Genomic DNA, 20,788 nt, shown 5'->3' with positions numbered 1-20,788 from the left:
GCTTTGCTTTCTTCGGTGCAAGGCCTAAAACAGCTACGGTAATTAATTATAAGAGCACAAATGTGTTCTTGCTGGTAACTCACCATAATTGCCAGGCCAGGGTCCCAAAGCAAGTATTCTCCAAAAACTTTCTCTTGAGTCATCGCTTTGTCAAAACTAAAATTTACACTAGATGAAACTGCCCAGCACAACATAAAGATATATAATTTATGAATCATGTTATTTTTCATGTTTTCAAAATGGTTTAAAAAAGCCGCAAGTAAACGCAGAATTAAATTAAGTCACCTGTTACAAAAATGCATTTAAGGTTTTAAAATGTATTTAGATTAGAGCCCTTATCTATTATATAAACGCATCTTCATCCTTTATTGTTCAAAGAAAGATGGACATAATTCAATGTATTAGCCTCACTATAGCAGCCTGGTAAATATCTGTGAAGGGAAGGCTTATTAAAAACTGCACTTTGGATATCTCTTGGTGTCTAGTCATGCGGTGCCATCTTCCAGTGGGCTACCCCAATGTGCACCAACAGAGCAGCTGCCTCATTATTGTCTGTCTTTGAATGTTGAAATTACACATCAAGATAACATCTAGGGGCAGGGAATAGGGAATAATTAGCACATCTGTAGCTCTCTACTCATCAGTCGTTGGAGAACCAACAAGCCTAAGATGAATAAAATCTTACAGTCAACTCACTCACACAGGCTGTGTGCCAACTTCTCTTCTTGGACACCTTTGCCACAAGTCTCCTACAGGAGAAAAGCCAATGGTGGCAATTGCTGTGTTCTACTGTGGTTCAGTTCATACCTACAACAGCCAATATGGCCCAGAAAGATGTTAGATAAGCCATGGGATTCACTCAATAAAGTCGCTCATTATATACTCAGTATCTTCAGTCTTCAAAAAGGCACTTGGTAGTTCCTGCCTGGATGGAGATCTCTAAAAAATATGTGCTCTGTAACCCATTTTTCTGAAATATACATGGGCAAATCTGGAGGAAGGAGGAAAAATTTAAATATTTCATGAATCTGCTGGGAAATTTTACCCCAGGAACAGAAAGACTCACTGAAAAATACAGTGAGTACATTCTGAAATTTGACCAGTAGCACTGGATTTGGAAGCAAATTAGCTTCAGTCGAGTTTGGGAGCCTTTAGATGCCTTCAGTTAAACTAATTAAAAAAGATGTGATCCTCAATCCATATAAAGATACATATCAAGAACCAAGGCCTCATCTGATTATTGAGCATACTTTGGGAGAATGAGAACTATGATTCACTGAGATAAACCCACAATTCTTCTTGTAACTGGCTAAGGAGTACAGTTATGACAATTCCTGTTGCTCACTAATACACCAAGAAGTTAAGAAATTAACTTTTGGTATTAAAAAATAAATAAGAAATAAATTTGAAATATTCTTTTATTTTGTTTATATATTGTGAGCCTTTGTGATAGACTCAGATGCATTTTCAAGCCTCTCTTTACAGCCACAATGGAAAGAAACCTATATTTTTTTTAAATAGAAAGCTGAGATTCCCATCTTATCACACGCCTCAGGATCTAAGGGTTTAAGAAACAAATATTGTGAACCTTGCAATAAACTTCTGAGGGCTGGCAACACCAAGGGCAACATCTTCATCAAATATTAGTGAACATCCTCAGCTAGGGAAAAAACACTGCTTGGCAGTTGCATGTTTTGGATCCCAGAAAACAACCTTGCAAAAGAAAAAATAAAATAAAATAAAATGATAACAATGAACAAATCCACCCTGCATTCTATTCCCAGCTTTATAAAAAGAGCTGCTGGATTTAAAGATTTATGAAAACCCCGATGCTGACACCACTCACTTTACTACTGCTATCACACAGATAAATGGCAAGTATATCCCGTATGGATAAATAAAATTTCAGCAGCCAAAATATAATCTGCCAAATGTGCTGGGTTTAAAAATGAATACCACAAAATTTACAATGATCACCTGTATTGGCAAGTAGATTGCTTTTAGTATAGGCCATCAGAGCAATGAAAACACAAAAACAATGTAAGAGGGACGTCCAGTCAATCTCAAAGGATTATATTAAATGGGCTTACATCAGGCTGGTGGCCAGTCACTAGTGGGGTTCCCCAAGGCTCCATTTTAGGGCTAGCCAGTCGAGGGAAGGGATCGTCCTGCTCTGCTTTGTGCTGGTGCAGCTTCACCCCAACTGCTGTGTGCAGCTTTGGGCATCACAGTATAAAAAGGTCATAAAACTGTTAGAGAGTGTTCAGAGGAGGGCTACAAAGATGGTGAAGGGCCTAGAGGAGAAGGCGTACGAGGAGTGGCTGAAGTCCCTTGGTTTGTTCAGCCCAGAGGAGACTGAGGGGAGGCTTCATGCCATGGGAATTTTCCCACCCTCTCCCTTTCTGCTGTTTGCAAAGGAAGTTCTCAGAAGACCAACATCTTGAACAAGAAGCCAAAGCAAAATAAAAGGTCTACTCCAGCTATTCATTTACCAGATGCCTCTGCCCTCTGCTTTCTTTGGGCTTGCTCCAGAGACCACTGAGATCAAGAGAAAGACCTATGGGTTTCCCCTCTTCTTCAATTTCTGAGAGCCATTAAACATTACTCTACATGTAATATTCCATTTTTTAAGACAATTTCTGAAGTTCAGACTTAGGTTTCTTTTTGACTCCCACATTCTCGGGACAACTGCTCCTTTGTTCAAGCTTCCATGTTTATGGGAATGTTATCTTATCTCTGGCTTAGCCTTTAATATTGAGCATAGTCAGAAAAGAATCACCGTCTTGTCTGAGATTTACAGATTTTTGTCTGCTTACATTTTTAAGATACATACACATAAACATACAAAGAAGTCTAAGTAAATTTACTCTTACCAGAGCTGTTCTTCAAATGATATTTAACACCAGTTACAGTTTAGTCCCTGTATCTCCCCTGTGATATAGATATCTTTTTTCCAAAATCTAATATAAAACAAGAGCATCCATAGGAAAACAAGCTTTTGTGAGCTTGGTTTAAAGTAAGCAAGGTGTAACTAGCAGAAAATCAACAGAAGAGAGTAAAGCAAACCATTAGGGTATGGCAAAGGACTTCCAAAGCCAGTGAGCCACAGACACTCAGTACCACAGCCAGGATCTGTGATTTCAAGAACACAAACCTGAAAAAGTGAAGAAAATCAAAAGACAATGACCCCAGTCTGAATTCTCAAGCACACATGGATGTGGTAACACAAGGACCTGTCCGCACCACAGACACAGCAGTCTTGCAGGCGTGCATGGAGCAATCTCAGTGAGCTTTAACCTAGGCTCAGGTTTTGCTGCTCGACTCTGAAACCCAGAAGTGTCTGCAATATAAATGCTCCTTCAGGAAGTGAATTGGACAATAGCATTCATATCTTCATAAATTCTGCATATTTGTGCTCCATTTAAAAGTAGAGTGCTTTAGAAACAAATCACCATTTGTCTAAACCCCAGGCAGCCTTCTCCACAACCTCTCCTATGTCTCCTGTCCCAGAGCTTCTCCAGATGGCCATTCTCTCTCCCACCTTCAAGATCAGCATGTTTCAGACTTGATCAACTTTGACAGTGGGAAAAAAAAAAAATCCACCTTGTACAGAAAGTCTTTCGTCACTTTTGAAGCCTTTGTATGTGTTAATCCCTGTTCTGTCAGTTTTGTCTCCCTTTCCTCCCCTCCCCTTCAGTGGAAATTTTCTACTCTTTACAAGCCTGGCTCTCTGCAGAAAATTGATTTCCCCTAGGATACAGCCATCCTACTGTTCTGTGTACGGTCATTAATGACCATCCTGTTCACCACAGAGACAGACACGGTGGCGCTCCTCCCCAGCTCCTTAGCACAGAAAGTGCACAGTGGGAAAATCAGAATAACCCCTGAGCTTAGCCATATTAAGAGCACATCAGCTCCAGAAAATGCCATGCATAACCTTCAAATGAGCTACTAGGAGTGTAAAATAACTTGTCAGCTTCCATCGCTCTTTACTTTCACTGCTTTTTTTTTTTTTTTTTTTAATTTCCCCCAAATAACAACCATCATGTAGTTTTCTCTCCCCCAGAACCACAGAGCAATGAACTGCAAACCAAGGTACATCAACCCTGCAGTGAGCAGTGTGTCTGCAGCTCACATTGGTTTTACTTGGGTTTTCTTTGCAAGGAAAGAAAGCATTTCAGCATTTCAGTCTTCAAAACCTGCCTGAAAATGTGAGAAAAGATCTGGGTGCTGCACCTTTTGCTGGTTTAGCTGCTTTACAAGCAGTGAACCTCCTGGCTTTGCCATCTCTGGGAGATCTGTAATCCCACTTTTGACTGCAGTAAGTCCTGTCTTTGGAGTGACAGACAATGCTCCCTTTGGCTCCTGATTGACTGTTATGCCAATGGGTGAAATGCAGAAGTTTACGCCTTGTGGCTAAATTGGCAGTTGACTCTTTGATCCATGGGGTCCTTGTAAGAACTTCCCCTTGTCCCTGCTGGTACAGAAGGGAAGACCAGAATCAGTGAGGAATACAACAGGCACCTGATCCTCATCCATTTCCAACCAAAGATTTTTTAGGTGATGAAACTAGTCTTACCAAATTGTGTTACAATTATCGGCAGAACTAGAGAAGAGGAAAAAGATGAACAAGGCCCAAAGATGGTGATGGGTTTTTTGTTTGTCTGTTGTTGAGAATTCAGCTTCATTCCGGTGACTTGACTTCAAACAAATACGAGCAGTGTCTTAAAATCACAAGGTAAATTAAAAACCAACAACAAACCTTTTCAGTGACTGAACAACCACCACCCTTGCGGAGGTGAAAACAACAGCTAAAAGCAATCCCTAAACACTAGTTCGGAAATCAAGAGAGGGTCTTAGCTACCAAACTTCAACTTGGTCTGGAAAAAGTTAACACAGCTAAAGCCTGATGCAGCACTTCAGCAATACTGGGGGGGGGAGGCGGGAGGGTGTTAAACCGCCCAAGCCAAGAAATTCGCATTTAAAGCTCACATTGTCCAGCTATGCTCTCTAAATTGTGCCAGGATTTCTTTACATAATTCTCGCTTATGCTGGCTGGTGCTAGCCAAGGAAATCCTCTGCAGACAAGCAGGACGATCCCCTCCGCTGCAGGCTCCACAAACTCATGTGCTCTATGGAAATTTCCAAACACCTCGGCCCAGCACGGGTGAGTTCAGGATAAAGTTTCAAGCCTGAACTCTATAATTTCCTGTCTTTTGCTAGTCTACACAACTCTTTAATGTTGCTAATATCATTTTTGTGGGTGTGATTGAATTACCCGCGACTCTCGATGCCAGCATTAGTGGATCTCCGTGTAACAGGAGAGCACGCCTTGCTGCTCATGCTGTTACTAAACACCATTACACAGAGCAGCTGCAGACCTCCTGATTGCAGGACAGGAGGGCCACCTCATTAGGAGGTGATGGGCACTTCACTGATGGCACAGGGCCTCACCCTGAGCTCGCCTCGACAGCCCCACGAGATGGCCTGCTGCAGCAGCAGCCCCAGCCAAACTACAAGTGCCCAGCCCCAGGAATCTGCTGACAGCCCTGGGACCCCGCTCGCAGGCTCAGCATCCTAACTCCTGTGCGGTGCCGCCGTGACTTGGCACGCCGATGCAATAGAGATGTATTTGCTTGGCGACATTTCGACTCCAGGTGCAATGGAGGGCTGCTAAATTCTCTGCTGAGAGCCTGCCTCGCGCGCTGGTGACAGCTACTAACGAGTGGCGAGGTCCTTAAAATCCCTTTCAGGAGTCTTTGCAGAGAGATTAAAATGCCATGGGTGCGTTAGCCGGAGCGATCCTAGGACGGGAGATTTAATAGGAGTGTTCTCCTCAGCACACTTGCCCTGTTAACCAGAGGTTAGTAAACGAATGATAGATCCCCCTTTAGAGGGGAATCACACTTGGGAAAGAAAATGGGGATGAAGAAAGAGGTAAAGGAGGAAAAAATAAAAATAAACAACACAGGATGAGGAGTTCAAGGCTGTTCCATGTTGTTGGCTCCATACTGACCAAAATGGCAAACCCCTACACCCACAGATTTGCAATGTACTTTAGTCCCCCATCTTGCCACTGTGACCTGCCTCATCCTCATGCCTTGCATGCTGGCTGGTTTGGCTGCAGCCACTCTGCTCCAGCACCAGTGGGGACTGAGCTCCTGCCACTTGCCTGGCAGCCCCACATCCCCAGCACACCAAGGGAACTGCACATCAGGGACAAACAATCTGCTCTCCCAGCAAAGAGAAATCCTTGGTTCTTTACATTAAAGTGCGCTAAGAACAACCAAACAAATGCAGGAACCTAACAGGAGCTAACAGCAGCAAATCCATGTTTCCACAATGCCAGCTTTTTCTTACCACCCACAGAAAATAGAGATGAAGCAAGTACAGCCCCTAAAAGTGCTGACAGTATTTAACAGCTGCATCGTTACAGTCTGTCTCCCACATCTGTAAGACCTGCAGACACGTTAGTCCTATTCTTACTGTAGGTAATGAGCAAAATCATGCCAGGAGTATATTGCCCTTCTTTTATTGAAATCCCCCTTAATGACTACTTGGTCATACTCCATTTTGTCCCATTGCAGCCACCAGTTTTCCTTCCCATTTAGAAGCAATTGCTATGAGTTCATTTTATCCAGGGAGTCAGAAGATTGCCCCATATGAATCCTTCAAGCTCCTTGAACTGGCTGTATGATTATATATGTGATAGGAATTCATTTGTCATGCAGTTCATACAGCACTTAATAAACTGTATACTAAAATATTTGTGCTAAGTTATCATGGGGTAATTATATCATAATATACATCATAACTGTACTCTATTTAACTGACAATTCTAAATTTGGTGTTGATTTAAGTAAAGGGGAGGGGACAAGGAACATTAAAGATTTGTAGAGAAATTAAATTCTAAAAAAAAATTAAAATAGGTATGGCTTGGATCCAAATTTCTAGCTTTTTAAAATGAAACTCCAAGGGTGCTACAGTTTTCTCACTGGATGGCTTTTTGTAACGCAAAGCTGACGGTGGACAGACATCTGATTTATGGCCAAAGGTAATCAAAACCTCAGAGGTGGAGAGAAAAGCTTCTGGTTCTGACACAGCTTTGGTACCAGGGTGCCACAATCTCCACATACTCCTCATTACAGTCCTGCTCCAACACTATGCCAGCCTGTGAATATCACTTGTCCTGCTCAGGAACACAGATATTGCATTTCCTCCACTTAAAGATATACAAACAGATACAACTACATAAACTACACATAATACTAATCTCTATAAACTTGGAACTGATTTCTAACCTCAAATAATTATTTTAAAAAACATTTAAATGACCCCGCGATGTCATCAGTAGTCCTTGATGAAATTATCCAAAGGCTGGGGAAAACTATCTCGTAATCACAGACTTAAACAGTTCCATCTATTTTGATTATTAAAGAAAGAAGTCTGAAAAGTGACTTGATTATAGTGCATAAGTACATCTGGGAAGAAAATGTGAGGAGAGGGAGAGAATCTAAAACGTCTTTGATATGATTACTCCAGGAACCAACAGGTGAATATCTACCCCAGAAAGTCGATTTGGAAATTGGTCAGAAATTCTCAACGGGGAGCATGGTTAGGCAAAGCAACAAACTGTTAGCCTTAGAGGTAGTTTTGCTATTGTTTTCCTATCTTCAGATGCAGAGGGGTGCTTTTCTGGAAGATATTCTTAGTATAAATAAATTACTATATTAGGTCTGAGAGCAAATGAGGGATATTTAAGGACCTGAATCAAGCAGAAAATAATGCTAGATCATCCCTTGGTCTCTTCTGGATCCTAAATTGTATGAATCCATGAATTATTTTATCCCTTTTAATTACTAGGTGCCTACTATAAAGAAGCCAAAAAGTTAATGTTCATTTTGAATCAGTGAATTACAGAAAATAATTGAAGTTTCATAATTGGATTATAATCCCAGGAGTACATGGAAATGCTGAACTGAAAAGATGAAGTAAGGAAAGCATGTCTGTTCCCCCACACACCTTTTTCTTTTTTTTCCTTTTTTTTTTTTGTGTGTGATCACCAGGCAGTAATAGCCATAAATGCTGCACTTATTACCTGTATGACACTGAAACAATAACATGGCTCTGATCTTGCAATAACTGCTCTTTGAACAGACTGCTGTGCTTCCACAAAGCTCATGTGACACTGGGTATCTCTTGGCAGAAAGCTTTTTTTCTGAATAGAACCTAAATTACCTAAATTGTCACATGGCTGTTACCTTCTTTATTTTATTTGAGGTTGCCACCAGATGTTTTTCACATAATCCAGGAGAACCAGAAGCAGAATCCAGAGGTCTCCGCTTTCTCTGCAGCTCGTGACGGGGACACACAAAATACACGGCCAAAGAGAAAACCTTTTCAGTGAGATCAACATCTTTTAAAAATTAAGCTGAAAACATTCCATCTTTCTGGTCTCCGTTTTATAACGAGGCAGACAGAAAACCTCTGACGCAGTTGCAAAAATTCTAAGAAATTCCCTCTCTAGTGAACATCTTTTGAAAAAAATCAGACTTCTTAGCTTTTAATATAAATCTAGCGGCAGTGCTTGTCACACAAATAATTCTGGGAAGTTACCAAATACTTGGAATGAAGAACATTGCATGCTACATAGCACAGAGCTCTTGTCGATGCTTGTTTGGAATGGTATGGGAAAGGCTAGCAGCTGAACACAATGACATTTTTGTTTTAGTGCTGATAATATTCAATAGCTTTGCCATCAAAGCTGGCCTGCCACTTCCGCTTGTATAGAAATTACAGCCACGTCCTAAGATTCCTGCCATTAGCTGGAAGCAGTGCCCAGGTTATTCCTGTTTAGGGAGGGAACAGGGGGGTTATTAAGCGTTGCTGGTATTGTTTCCTTACAGCACAGCTTTAGGACAACATATTTGTCATACAGCTGGAACCTTATCTGCAGCGTACCTTCTAGAGAAAGGCTACAAAAACTTTTTTTTTTTTTTGTAGCTGCACATATGTCAGAACATGAACGTTGTCTCCATCATCCTCTAAAAGTCGGTGACTCCTAAGGAGGATAAACAACATCCCACTTGGAGAGCTTCCTTCTCCACACTCCATGCATTTGTACAGCCATCATTTCTGCCCTCCCACTGCTGTTATCAATTCTCTAAAGACAAGAGCTTGGAAAGACCCACTGAAGTAGACACTGAAGAATTTAGGACAACTAATACCAAAAATGCAAACAAATATAAAAGAGGGCAGGGTGAGCTTCAAAACAGAAGAGCCAAATACAACCAAAACTTTCCTTGCCACAATTCCCATAAAAGACAAAACCACACAAAGGACAACAGTGTGGTAAATAAACAGAAATATCCCTTTTTAGAGGGGGATCACTCTGGAGAAAGAAAATGATGCAAAGGGAGAGGTAAAGGGGGAGGAAATAAAAAAAAAAAAAAAAAAAAAAAAAAAGGAGGAGGAGTTCAAGGCTCTTCCATGTAGTTGGCTCCATACGCATCGAACTGTCCCAGACAGTTCAAACACCCACAACCTCTGCCAAATCATTAGTGCATCGAAGGAACCTCCTCACTGGAAAGCAGAAACTGAGCATCTAAGTTTTACAAACTGCCTTGGGAGGGACTGGAAAATTCAGACTCTACAGTCTCACAATCATGATGGCTCTTCAACAGAGCAACACCCACATTACAAAACCAGACACTTGTCTGACAGACAGAGCCTATCTGTCCATTGGATACTTTACAAGTTCTGAGTGTTTTCAGGTTCTTAAACACTTACAGCAATGAGGCGAAGAAAGCCCCACGGATGGACCCAGTGGTGATGCCATGGTTGACTGGCTGTGCACAAAATATGCTGGAGAAATGTTGAAAGGAGGAGGACAAGGAAAGACCGGGAACACACAATCTCAGAACAGGTCAGAAGCAGCTCATTAAGTGTGTTTGCCCTCTTTCTATCTCAACACCCCTCCTGCACAGTAAGCAAAACAAGTGGCTGTTACAGCCATGCCCTTCACACGGCTACACAGAAGACTCAATATTCCTGTTATGAACCCTCTGTTTTTGTGTGCGCGTGTGTTTTTTTCCCAAGGACTTTAATTAAAATTCATCAGAAGAAATGTTTTCAGCAGCAGTGTCTGAGAATGCTGCCTCCTCCCCTATCTTCCATTAAATCAGGTTCATCCAGCTTGAAAGGAGATGAGAAACTCTCACTGACACTCTGTCACACTCCAGTGAAAAGACGGGCACATTCAAAACAGGGAAGAGTGCAGGTGCTCATTTATTACTTTACGCAGATTATTTTTCTGCCTTTCTTCCTGACAATGCGAACGTTCACATCCCAGATGGAGCTCTCTGTGCTGCTGTGGGCATTTGCTGACCTAGGGTTTTGTTTTCCCTGATGAAAGAGGATAGGTAAGAAAAGGATCAGCTCGCTGCTTACTGGGGCAACTTTAATGTTTGTTTCTAAATAGAAGACATTTGGAGATTATTGTAATGGGGAATGAATATACAAACTTTTTTTTCAATAACAGGTGAAGTAGAAAAACACCTGTGCACATCCACGCCCATATTTACACCCCGCAAAGAGGTACTGTCTGTATAACTGAGTACAAAACTGCAAAACAACTCCGGTGTAATTCAAGTTCACCGAAGCATACCCTTTTGGAGACAGGGAGCAACCCCTAAGTGTTTCTAGCAGCATTAGCAAGGACCATTACTATGAAGATGTTTTCAGTGATACAAATAACAAATCACATCCACGGAGTCACGTTCCTTCTCTTCTTCTGTGCCTACTTTAGGCATCCTTAATGTTCACCATTAGGTTGCTGACCTAAAATTAACCCGGAATTCATTTTTTCTTCTCTTTCTTAGCCATCTTAATCTTCTTTCAGGAAGTCCCTGATACAAAGTGAAAGAACTTGTGAATAATACAGATATCCCCAAGCAGGCCCATCACTGTGTTTCAGCCTGATCTGAACAGACACATTGAAGTGAGAGGAACAAACCCATTGCTTTGAGTCACCGTATTTAGCCCAACGGGGCACCTTTGCCCTATTTGGTCCAGTGGTACACCTTTCCCAAGGCCTTCCTGTCCTGATTTCACTTGGAAAAACAAAGCAAATCTATTTATGATTTCTTGTTGTTGCTGATTGCCTGTTTGTTTTTTCCTCCCCTTGAAATATGGGCATTTCTTTGCTTCCCATGAACATTGATCTCTTCGACAGACTCACAGCTCTCTCAAAACCATTCACAGTTCTCGTGTTACCAGGATATACTGACCCAAAATATCCACTATGGTATAAGCAGGAACTAACCTATATGATGCCCCATGGTTCCTATACAAGCTAATCCCACTGAGTGAGCGCTCTCACCCTCATACCCTTTCAGTCTCTGAAGTATTGCAGAGTGTCAAGTGATTCTAATTATAGGAGAGATGTGGATTATGTATTTTTATTATTATTATTCATTTTTAATTAAAAAAATCACTGTACTGCTACACATCACAGACAGTATGTGCTTTGTCTTCACCAGGGCCAGGATAAGAGCACCAATTTACACTGGGTAAAAATTCCTTGCAGAACATGGGGCTTATTTTAGGATTTTTTTTTGATCTTTTTGGTTTTGAACTCGTTATGGAGATTTTATTTAGGTTAAAATTTATATAATTCATAGAAATAATTTCTAATTAACATACTAATGCAGAAAAAAAGAAAGGGAGGAAGCTCTCTCCCCACACCTTCTTGTCATCAGCTCTCATATAAAACAAACTTATTTTCACAAAAGGAAAATAAGAAAAGAATAGCCAGGAGTTTCAAACTCTTCCTGCCTTAACGCATGGCAGAACTGGCTATCATGAGTTTGCCATAAAGCTCACTCTAACTGAAAATGTTGTACTTGTTGCAGCTATTAACAGGAGACCCTGTCCTGAAAGGCACCTTGAACCCCACTGAAACCTCAACACACTCAGCAGTTTTCTGTGGGGGCAAAAGGAATGCACAGAGTTCATTTCAAAAATAGTCCAGCATTTAAGTAATGTGTGTATTTTCAATTAATAACCACAGTTACATTATCCTTGGGGCTAGCCCTTTAGCAGAATCCAAACAGCAGCGGTCGGAATATTTATTCAGAGGTTCCACAGGGACAACACCAAGGACGTTCTGCATGGGATGAAAGGCTAAAGTCTCACACTCGATGACTTGCCAAGGAGACAAATCATGACACCTTCAGCCATAAATACAGAAATAAATAAATAAATACAACAACAAACCAAGAACAAAAACACATCTTGGGTAATCTGTACAAGATATGGATCTAGAAACTATTCAGAGAAAGAAACACTCATGGCAATCATGATCTGGTATAGATTTCCCATATCTAGAATACCATATATCTCTGAAATTCTGGTTCATTGTCCACAAAAGACAGCTTGACCAGCATGCAGACTTGCTGCTCTTTAGGTATGGCTATTTTTCCCATTGGTGATTTAATTAAGTCCTTTTATTTTACCCTGGATCACAAAGAAGTCCAGACTTGGTGAAGGACGATGAGATAGCTAACCCAACCAAGAGCAATAAAGCAGATGGAAACAGCAGATTCCTGAAGGTATGCTATTGGTGCAAGCAGGGAGGATTCAATCAGGATAAAAACATAAGCAAGCTGAAACTATCAGGCTTCAGAAGTTTTAAATAGCTTTCTTTAAGACTATGGACTGGGCATGAAAAATTCATGACTTACTCAATACTGACAGGGATTATTTTTTCAATACATTCCAATGTCTTAATAGTGCACTGCACAAGGTTGTTGTTGTTGCTCATTTATTATTGTTTTCTTTTAGTCAAATGTTGTTTTTTAAGCCAACTTTTCAGAATTTTGTGTTAGTCGGGGTGGGGGGAAACAGGACACATGACACACAAAAAGGTACTTTTAATCTCTTTTCCCAAATTCCCTGTCTGTTTTCCAAAAATTATTTTATCTATTTAAAGAGTCTGGGGACTGTCTTCTTCAGTGCACACATGTGAGAAAAGACAGACAGAAAGACCAAAATCCTTAGAGGGAAACTGCAAGTTTTTGAAAAGAAAAATTTTTCTAAGTAATAAAGCTTAAATGTTTAATTTCTGTGTGAGTTTTCTTTCAGCCTACCTCCACTGGGACATACTTAGTAAGAATGTGATGTGTCCAGTACACCAACGAGGGACTAAGCCATCTGTGTATGTTTTTAAGAGAATTTTGGAACTCTTCTGGATCAAATACAATACCATGCATGAAAATATGAGTGACAGATTATGAATATTTCAAAGAATTATTAATATTTTGCTTGTACAGAGATATATTTCTCTCTATAATGTACAATTTTGCATGTTAAGTTTGGTTATATTTCCTTTTGATGACGAGCATATTTTGACCAGAATGGATGGTACTATTACAACAGCAGTAACTGCACCTCAGAGTAATAAATGCCAGTGATAAATCTAAAATTATTTTGATGGAATATTTAAAATCAAATTTTTAGATTAACAAGTTCTGATGATCAATATGCTCACAGATGGGTGTGAAGCCTCTTTAAAAATAAAAATAAACATAAACATCAAGAAAGGTTAAGAGAGGCCATGGTCCATTTTTGGAAGTCTCTTTACTTGCTTTGTATGAAAATCCTGGAAAAAGATACGTATGTAAAAGAGTAACATATTCTTGCTTGCTAAATAGTCCTATTCACTCTTTTTCAACGTAACCTTTGACAGCATCATTGTATAAAGTCCCAAAAGGTACAGTAAAACCTAGCAGCTGTCTACTGCAAAAGAGAATTTGATGCAACTTTGCTGGACACATGTTAAACCAGATACCAAGGATCTCAACCACACACAGAAAGAAAATTTCCAGTAGCATTTTTTTTTTATTTACTCAGTTACTGTACAGCCTATGATGACTTGTTTTCTTTTAGTTATATGAACAGTTTGACAGATTACCGTGACAAGGTTACTCTTAAATTGATAAAAGGTTTGATAGTGTCGGAACATTTGTCAGAAATGTCTGACACCATGTGTAATGGACTCTGCACTTCAAGCATCAATGGTACTCCAGTCTGCTGTTTTCTGTTTAACGTGCAATATGTACCACCTAAAAACACACAGCAGAAATACAGAAAAGCAGGCAGGATTCACCGAGACAGCCCCTCAGTTTATCAAAAAAAAAAAAAAAAAATCCAATGAAAGTGTTCTCTTCCATAACCACCTGGCAAAAAGCAATTAAATTGAAAAAAAAAAAAATAATACAATGTTAGGCGTCACATAGAGGGTGGCCTTCTTGCTGGAATAAACCTGGAAATGGGATGTGCTATGATAAATACACATAGCCACAAGCATTTTCAGCATTCCCTGTACTTCTGAGAGAGAAATATTGTGTTTTTAGAACATCATTCCTCAGACCTGCCAAATGTCAGACACTGCAAGTGACAGTTGTACTGCTGGCAGCCTTGTCTCATGCTGGAGCAGAGGAAATGGGTTCAGAAGAGCTCACTTTAGGCACTGGCAGCTAGCCTAGGGGAACCAGTGTCCATAAACTAGCTTTGGTGAATACCTTCCTTCAAGGCAGCTCTCCAAAAACCCTGTACTGCAAATAATACAGTGGTTTACGGAATCCAAATTTTCACCTCATATCCTGTAACAAATTACACCATTACTTCTATGCAGGAAGCCTACAAGCTAGCACCTTCTGCTGTTTTGTGAATACTTAATACACTAAGTCTTTAGTATGTGTATTATCTTTCGTTTGCGTGGTGAGACCCCAGTTTTATAAGCTAAGAGAAAATGTGTATAAAAGACAACTGTTTCTAAAGACACAAATGTATGTCTTGCTCATGTAGCAGCAGATTGCTGTTACACATACTGCATGTTTTGAAAACAGTTAAGAACAATGGGATCTAGACATTAATTCATCTCTACTATGTAACCAACTGCAAAGGTAAAGAAAATGTCTTGCAAACTATTAAGAATCTATATGCTGTCATGACAAATTCTTCTATTTTCATATATTTAAGTTTTCCTATGTCATCTTTCCTTTTTGCTTTGCTAAATACCTTTAGCACTCTTAAGAAAAAAAAAAGAAAAAAAAAGAAAAAAAGAAAAAAAGAAGAACAACTATCTGGTTTCTCCTCACTTCCACTCAGCCAAAGGATAGAAAATCAGCAAAATAAATGTCAGCATTTTTCTTAAAGAGCATCTGTTCACACAGGAACTCCATGATAGCAAGACAAAGCCCTCTAATCACAGACCAGATTAAGTTTAGTGGAGCACATTAAAAATTGCCAAAGGAATTTGCCAAAAGGAAACTCTCAGTTGATGTGCATTTCCCATACGAGGACAAAGGGGTAGGGACGCTTTCTCTGAGCTGGATTCAAGGAACCCACAGCCATCTTATGCCTCACACCATGACTGCAGCACTAAGCGCTGCTGCCATGAGGCTCCTGTAGGAATAGTTAGTTCATTCCTGATCAGCTGCTCAGCTGAAAGCATTTGTCTGAACTTGGAAAGGGTCAGGCTGCAAGACGATGTCTAGCAAAATAGCTTTCCGAATGTCAGCAGAGCTACAGTCAATTTATACCTGCTGAGGATCTGGCCCTTGAACTGGGATTATCTGTGACTGTCACAAGTGGGAAGTGTCAATGGATATGGTTCGTACAAATGTCAGGCAGGTATACTAACAATTCCACTTGCATCCAATATGAAAAATCACCAGCATGCTATGCTGCTGTGAACAGTGAACCACTTCAAGCTGTATTGACTTCAGCAACAGAAAGTCACAGGGAAGAGTCCCAAGCTAACATCATTTTCTTAAAGTTCATATATCACTTCAACAAGACTTCTGCTTCCACTCCTGCTCAGTCAGGTATGCATAAGGTATATTTTGGGAGGTGCTTCAGCACTTCTGGTGCAGGAAGTGCAGAATGACATAAATGTAACATCCCATTACATATTTACTCCTATTCCAAACTTCAAAACAACAGCAATTTGGGTTCAGGTCAGTAGATGAGCCACAGACTGTTCCTTACTTCACCAACATCCATTTTTGATCCCTATTTGAAATGCTGATGTGCAATGAAAAAATATCAGAGATGTTGTTGTTTTTAGGAAGAGACTATTGTATGACAAAAGCACTGCAGTTATGTATCAAAGAGTGGGTGGATTTTTATTTCTTTAAATTTCTCAACATTTTTATTTTTAACACAAAAAAAACATTACCCTAAATTCTACCCAGGTGATCTCTGCTTGGAATCTCAAACTGGATTATCCCCCTCCCACATCACCGATAACAATAGAGACATTGGAAGTCCAGTCAGGTCTTCATATCTACCCTTAGTGCCCACTAATAGGTCAAGTGAGAAGGGTTAGCCAGCTGCAATGTTTTTGGAAACAGCTCTGTTGATGATGCATGAGGAGCAAAGAGCTCCTTCATACTTCCTTTCCAGTTTTAACAGTGTTAAAACACAACAAAATTGATATTTATCAGTAGAAACTGTAAACATGACTCTAGAGATAACAGGGAAGTAGAAGGTGCTACTTTCTACATCATCAGTTCTCAGTGGAACTGCAGGTAATGAGATGTTTGCTACAAGGACACCTTCCACAGTTTTCATACTTCTCAATCTCTGAGCCCAGCAATGTGTGACACAGCAATTGAAAGATGTGATAAATGACTGAGGTGGGAACACCCATGTTTTGTTGTGCACGAGGTTATGATTCACAGATTATTGTAACTATAAAATCTGTCATTAGGGAGGATTTTTTCCCATGCAAATTTCCTTTTTTTTTTTTTTTTTTTTTGTTAACCGTAAGAAAGAAACCAGATAAATATAAGTTTATGTGAAGGTCCTCATCATCTCTCCGTCCCCTAAAACTCATTACCAGAAGGTTTTCAACAGGCATTCATTATCTGTTCAAACTCGAGGAATAATGGTTAGCCTTCAAGCTCATCAGTGTTCTTTTTTTTTGTGGATAAACTCAAGTGTTAAGTGAAAGGCCAGCTTTAACATTTTCTTGCCCAAAGACACCGAGTATTTTAACTACACTTACGGCTGGCACAGCTTGATAAGGTCCTGGTCAGTGGTGCCGGGTGGAAGGCCTCGAATGTACAGGTTGGTTTTACTCAACTGCTCTCCACTGCTGTTGTTGCTGCTGTTGTTGCTGCTGTTTGTGCTGGGGCTGGGAGGAGCCATGGGGTGGGGAGCTGGTGCATAGGACTGCTGGAAACAAAAACAGAAAAGAGGCTGTTACTGGGCTTTGTCCAGGTAGCAATGAATGAAGGGCATTCCCCTCCTGTCCCCCTGCCCATCTCCAGCCACCCGCTCCCATAGTGCAGGCACCCAACCTGGGCCAGCAACACCCCTCGGAACACAAAACTGGGCCGAGATTTGGGGTTCAGCCAAGGCTATAAAGTGCCTTATTTCACCCTCCGTGCTATTGTTTAGAGTGAAATTAAAGTAGCTCAATTATGAATCTATTTTATCTAGATCCCAAAATTAGCCTCTGAAATGATGGATACTCAGATGTAATTAGCATTACAGAAAGAAGTTAAACACAATCTGCTTTAAGAATATTCCGAGATAAAAATAAGAATATCTAGCCAAAGGTATGGGAGCTGATACCAGAAGCCTAAGCAATCTTTCCTAAATACAAGGAGCCTCCAGTGCACACAGAGCCAGGTGGCAAGGAGCTAGGCAGCCTGAGAGGGGAAGAAACAAAGCAGCCTGGAAACACTCTGTCATTACATTTCTTTCACAGCAGAAAACAGGGTTTGGAAAATAAGGTCAGGATAGCACCTCCCGCTCTTAGGAACTTACCCACTTCTGAACAACCACAAACCACACACAACCCACTGAGAAGCATCACTTCAGAAGGGAGGCATTCCCACGGGGGAGAACAATATGCTCTCCTAATGCTCTGGAAAATACATGCTCTGAAAGAAGATGCATCCTCAGGCTATAAAAATTACCTAAGCACCTCCGATATGGGGAAAGAGTAATGAATTTAAGTTGTTTCAACCATCCCCAGCTCACTGACCATCAGCGTGCCTGCTTGCCTGCCAAGAGAGAGGGCTTGGCAGGGAGAGGATGGCTCCTGCCACCACTGTCACCTGCGTGGAAAAGCCGAGGCACAGGTGAGCTGGGGCATGAGGTGGGGAAAAGCTGGTTTCTGCAAGAAAATCAGCATGTTCTGGTAGCAGAATGCATGGATGCAGCTGCAGGTAAATGGTGGGTCAATGCTAAGCTAACCATGGTGTGCTAATGGCCTAATAAAGGCCAACCATATGCGATTTTCATTATAGTAGCAGTGACACTTTAGTGACTTCTGATATATGCTAGTTCTGCACTTAGGCCCCGAATAGAGAAAATATTGAAGGCTGTAAGTAATTCTGATCATGCTAATCAACTGTCCCTTTCATTTCGGTGGCCCTACTTTAGCGCTCATAATTATGTACATAAGAAATCAGAGCCTTGGTAGGAGGATATTTTTAAATTAGTGGCTTTAAACTCTTTCAAACAAGCCTCTTTTACCTAGATGAGTCAAAAAAAAAAAAAAAAAAAAAAAAAAAAAAAAAAAAAAGAGAGAGAACTTAAAGGGAGCATCAGTGATTGGTGAAGCTCAGAGGCTTTGATGAAGCACAAAGCCCCGTGCTTCTTGCTGTGATGCCTTTCCCGCTGTCTTCTCCCTCCTCCTCCCCAGTTTCTCTCATGCAAACCAGGTCGGTGGGCACACATCATTTGAGTGTTAGGACAACACAATTCCTCTACAATCCAGCTGGGTTGTAATGCGACTCAAGTAGGATCCATTAAAAGGAAAAATCAGCTTAATAGACAGTGGGATCACCACACTGGCAAGTAATGACATTGACTCTCATCTCCAGTAACAGAGAAAGGGCAACGTGCTTCCTTCCCCCAGTATCTGTGCAGATACTTTTGCTGACAATCAAAAGCACTTAATGCATACAGATCGTATTTCCCTGCACACACACTTTACCACTGGGTAATCCTCATCCAGCCGAGCTTCAATGTCATTCCCAGACACAGAGACTTGGAGCAGCAGCCCCGAGCTCCAGCACAGGGAACCGCCTCGGCTGCGCCCCAGTGCCACGGGCACAGCCGGGAAATCAGCTCCACGCCGAAGCTGTGATCATGCTGCAGACAATGGTAACCTCCACCAAAGGCATGAGGGCAAGCATCTTAAAACATCCTAGCTGAAAGCATATTTAAATCTCTGGACGCTCCAGGGCCATAGCAGAGGTAAATGTGACTGTGGCATTCATTTAGCTTGAGCATAGCACCAGCACAGGAAACGTCCCGTGGTAATTTTGCACATTTTCAAGATTGGTAATGTTTAAAAAAAACAAAAAAAAAAAAGTCAAGGTAACATTCTCACTCCTTTACCCTCCTACTTCCAAGTTTAACATACACACTGCATGCATGCGAATGACATAAGGACACAAAGACAGAATTTTCTGCACGTCAATAAAGTGCTATGTACTTTAATTATTAATTGTTGTTATTATATATGTCTTAGCAGGGGATAATGGATAAATGGCCTTTTCTCACACCAACCTAATAAGCAAGAAAAAAAATAATAAAGTGGAAATATACCTCTGAAATATAAAGGGCAATTTTCACTCTATTGTAAGATCTTTATCTTCACACAGAGGAAAGCACTAGGGGCCTAATTCTAATTTAAGCCTAAACCATTTTATCCCCCTCAGTAAGCTGAATGGGGACCTAGAAGTGAACCTGAATCGCATTTACACTGATTTTTAAGGCCACCGCTAATAATAATAATAATAATAAAAAAAAAAAAAGTCCTCGTTACACCCCAAGAATTAGGCCATGGGACAAGTTAGTCTCTCAAGTTAGAGCTGAAGCAGCCACAAGGCAGGCGCAAATGTCCAGGCTCACCACAGCACCCAGCGAGATGCTTCACGGGTTGGCGGAGATGCGGCTGTACTCCGCTTTGGAGGCTGCTGACCTTCTCAGACCAGCGAGCGCTGCTACGCTCCCAACCCTCTCTTCGCTAATAAATCTCAGGCACTGCAGCCCACAGTAATTTCCATGCACATCCAATACCCCAGAACAGCGTCCGCAGAAAGATTACAAAATTGCCTGTACTAGGGCTGATGACATCTTCTGGCCAGTCGCCAGGCTAAAAGCTTCAGGTCAGAAGAAAGCTTTGAATTCTTGTTTCGTGAGCCGAGGAGCACACGACTGATGGCAGAGGTATGCGTTTTGCCTCCAAATGAGCACAGGCTCTGTTCGTTGATCTCCACCTAATAAGGGGAGTGAAAGAAATGAATGGCAACCCGCTGATGATCCAAGATACAGCCCACTCGCTGTGGGATCCCACACGGTGCTCAAGGGGGGCAGCCTCATGCACCTGATGGCTGGATATTTGGGTCTGGTTCTGATATGGGCTCCCTCTGTGGCTGCAGGCAGTTAATGCAGTTAACTTCCATGACACAAGAGCCACGAGGAGCATAGCACTGACTCAAAATCCCTGCCACCAACTGCAGACATCTGGGAAAGAAGTTTTCCCAGCATGGCCAAGCACTGGACCTGCAGCACTAGGAAAAAAAAAAAATATTAAGCAAAATCTACATGGTTTACTTCAAAAGGCAGCTGGAATTTGGAGCCGACTTGGCCGTTAATTTTTCACATATCCAATGCAACCAACTCGTTTTTCAATTCTCATGCTTCATTATTCAATGGGGAGTGTGAGGAAAAGGAACCAGTTTGTAGATCATTCCAA

General features: G+C 41.1%; 1 protein-coding gene across 8 annotated transcripts in view; it reads right to left on the bottom strand.

Annotated features, from left to right (window-relative positions):
- The window catches only part of RBMS3 (RNA binding motif single stranded interacting protein 3), a gene marked incomplete at its 3' end in the record, with an annotated part of 697,589 nt that overhangs the window by 328,700 nt on the left and 348,101 nt on the right, over window positions 1-20,788 (bottom strand). For 6 of the 8 annotated variants that reach the window (XR_014317039.1, XR_014317040.1, XM_082754887.1 and 3 more), the window contains one exon: window positions 17,075-17,244. Coding sequence is in view for 6 of the 8 variants with exons in the window: in XM_082754887.1 (XP_082611013.1) it covers window positions 17,075-17,244 (170 nt within the window). The remainder of the gene's footprint in view (window positions 1-17,074; window positions 17,245-20,788) is intronic. The other 2 variants (XM_082754890.1, XM_082754892.1) reach the window with 1 other exon arrangement.

This window comes from Aythya marila (genome assembly GCF_965140915.1).
Source record: "Aythya marila genome assembly, chromosome: 2".
NCBI classification, from domain to species: domain Eukaryota; kingdom Metazoa; phylum Chordata; class Aves; order Anseriformes; family Anatidae; genus Aythya; species Aythya marila.
Note: the sequence above shows the minus strand (reverse complement) of the source record. Positions and strands in the feature narration are given on the sequence as shown.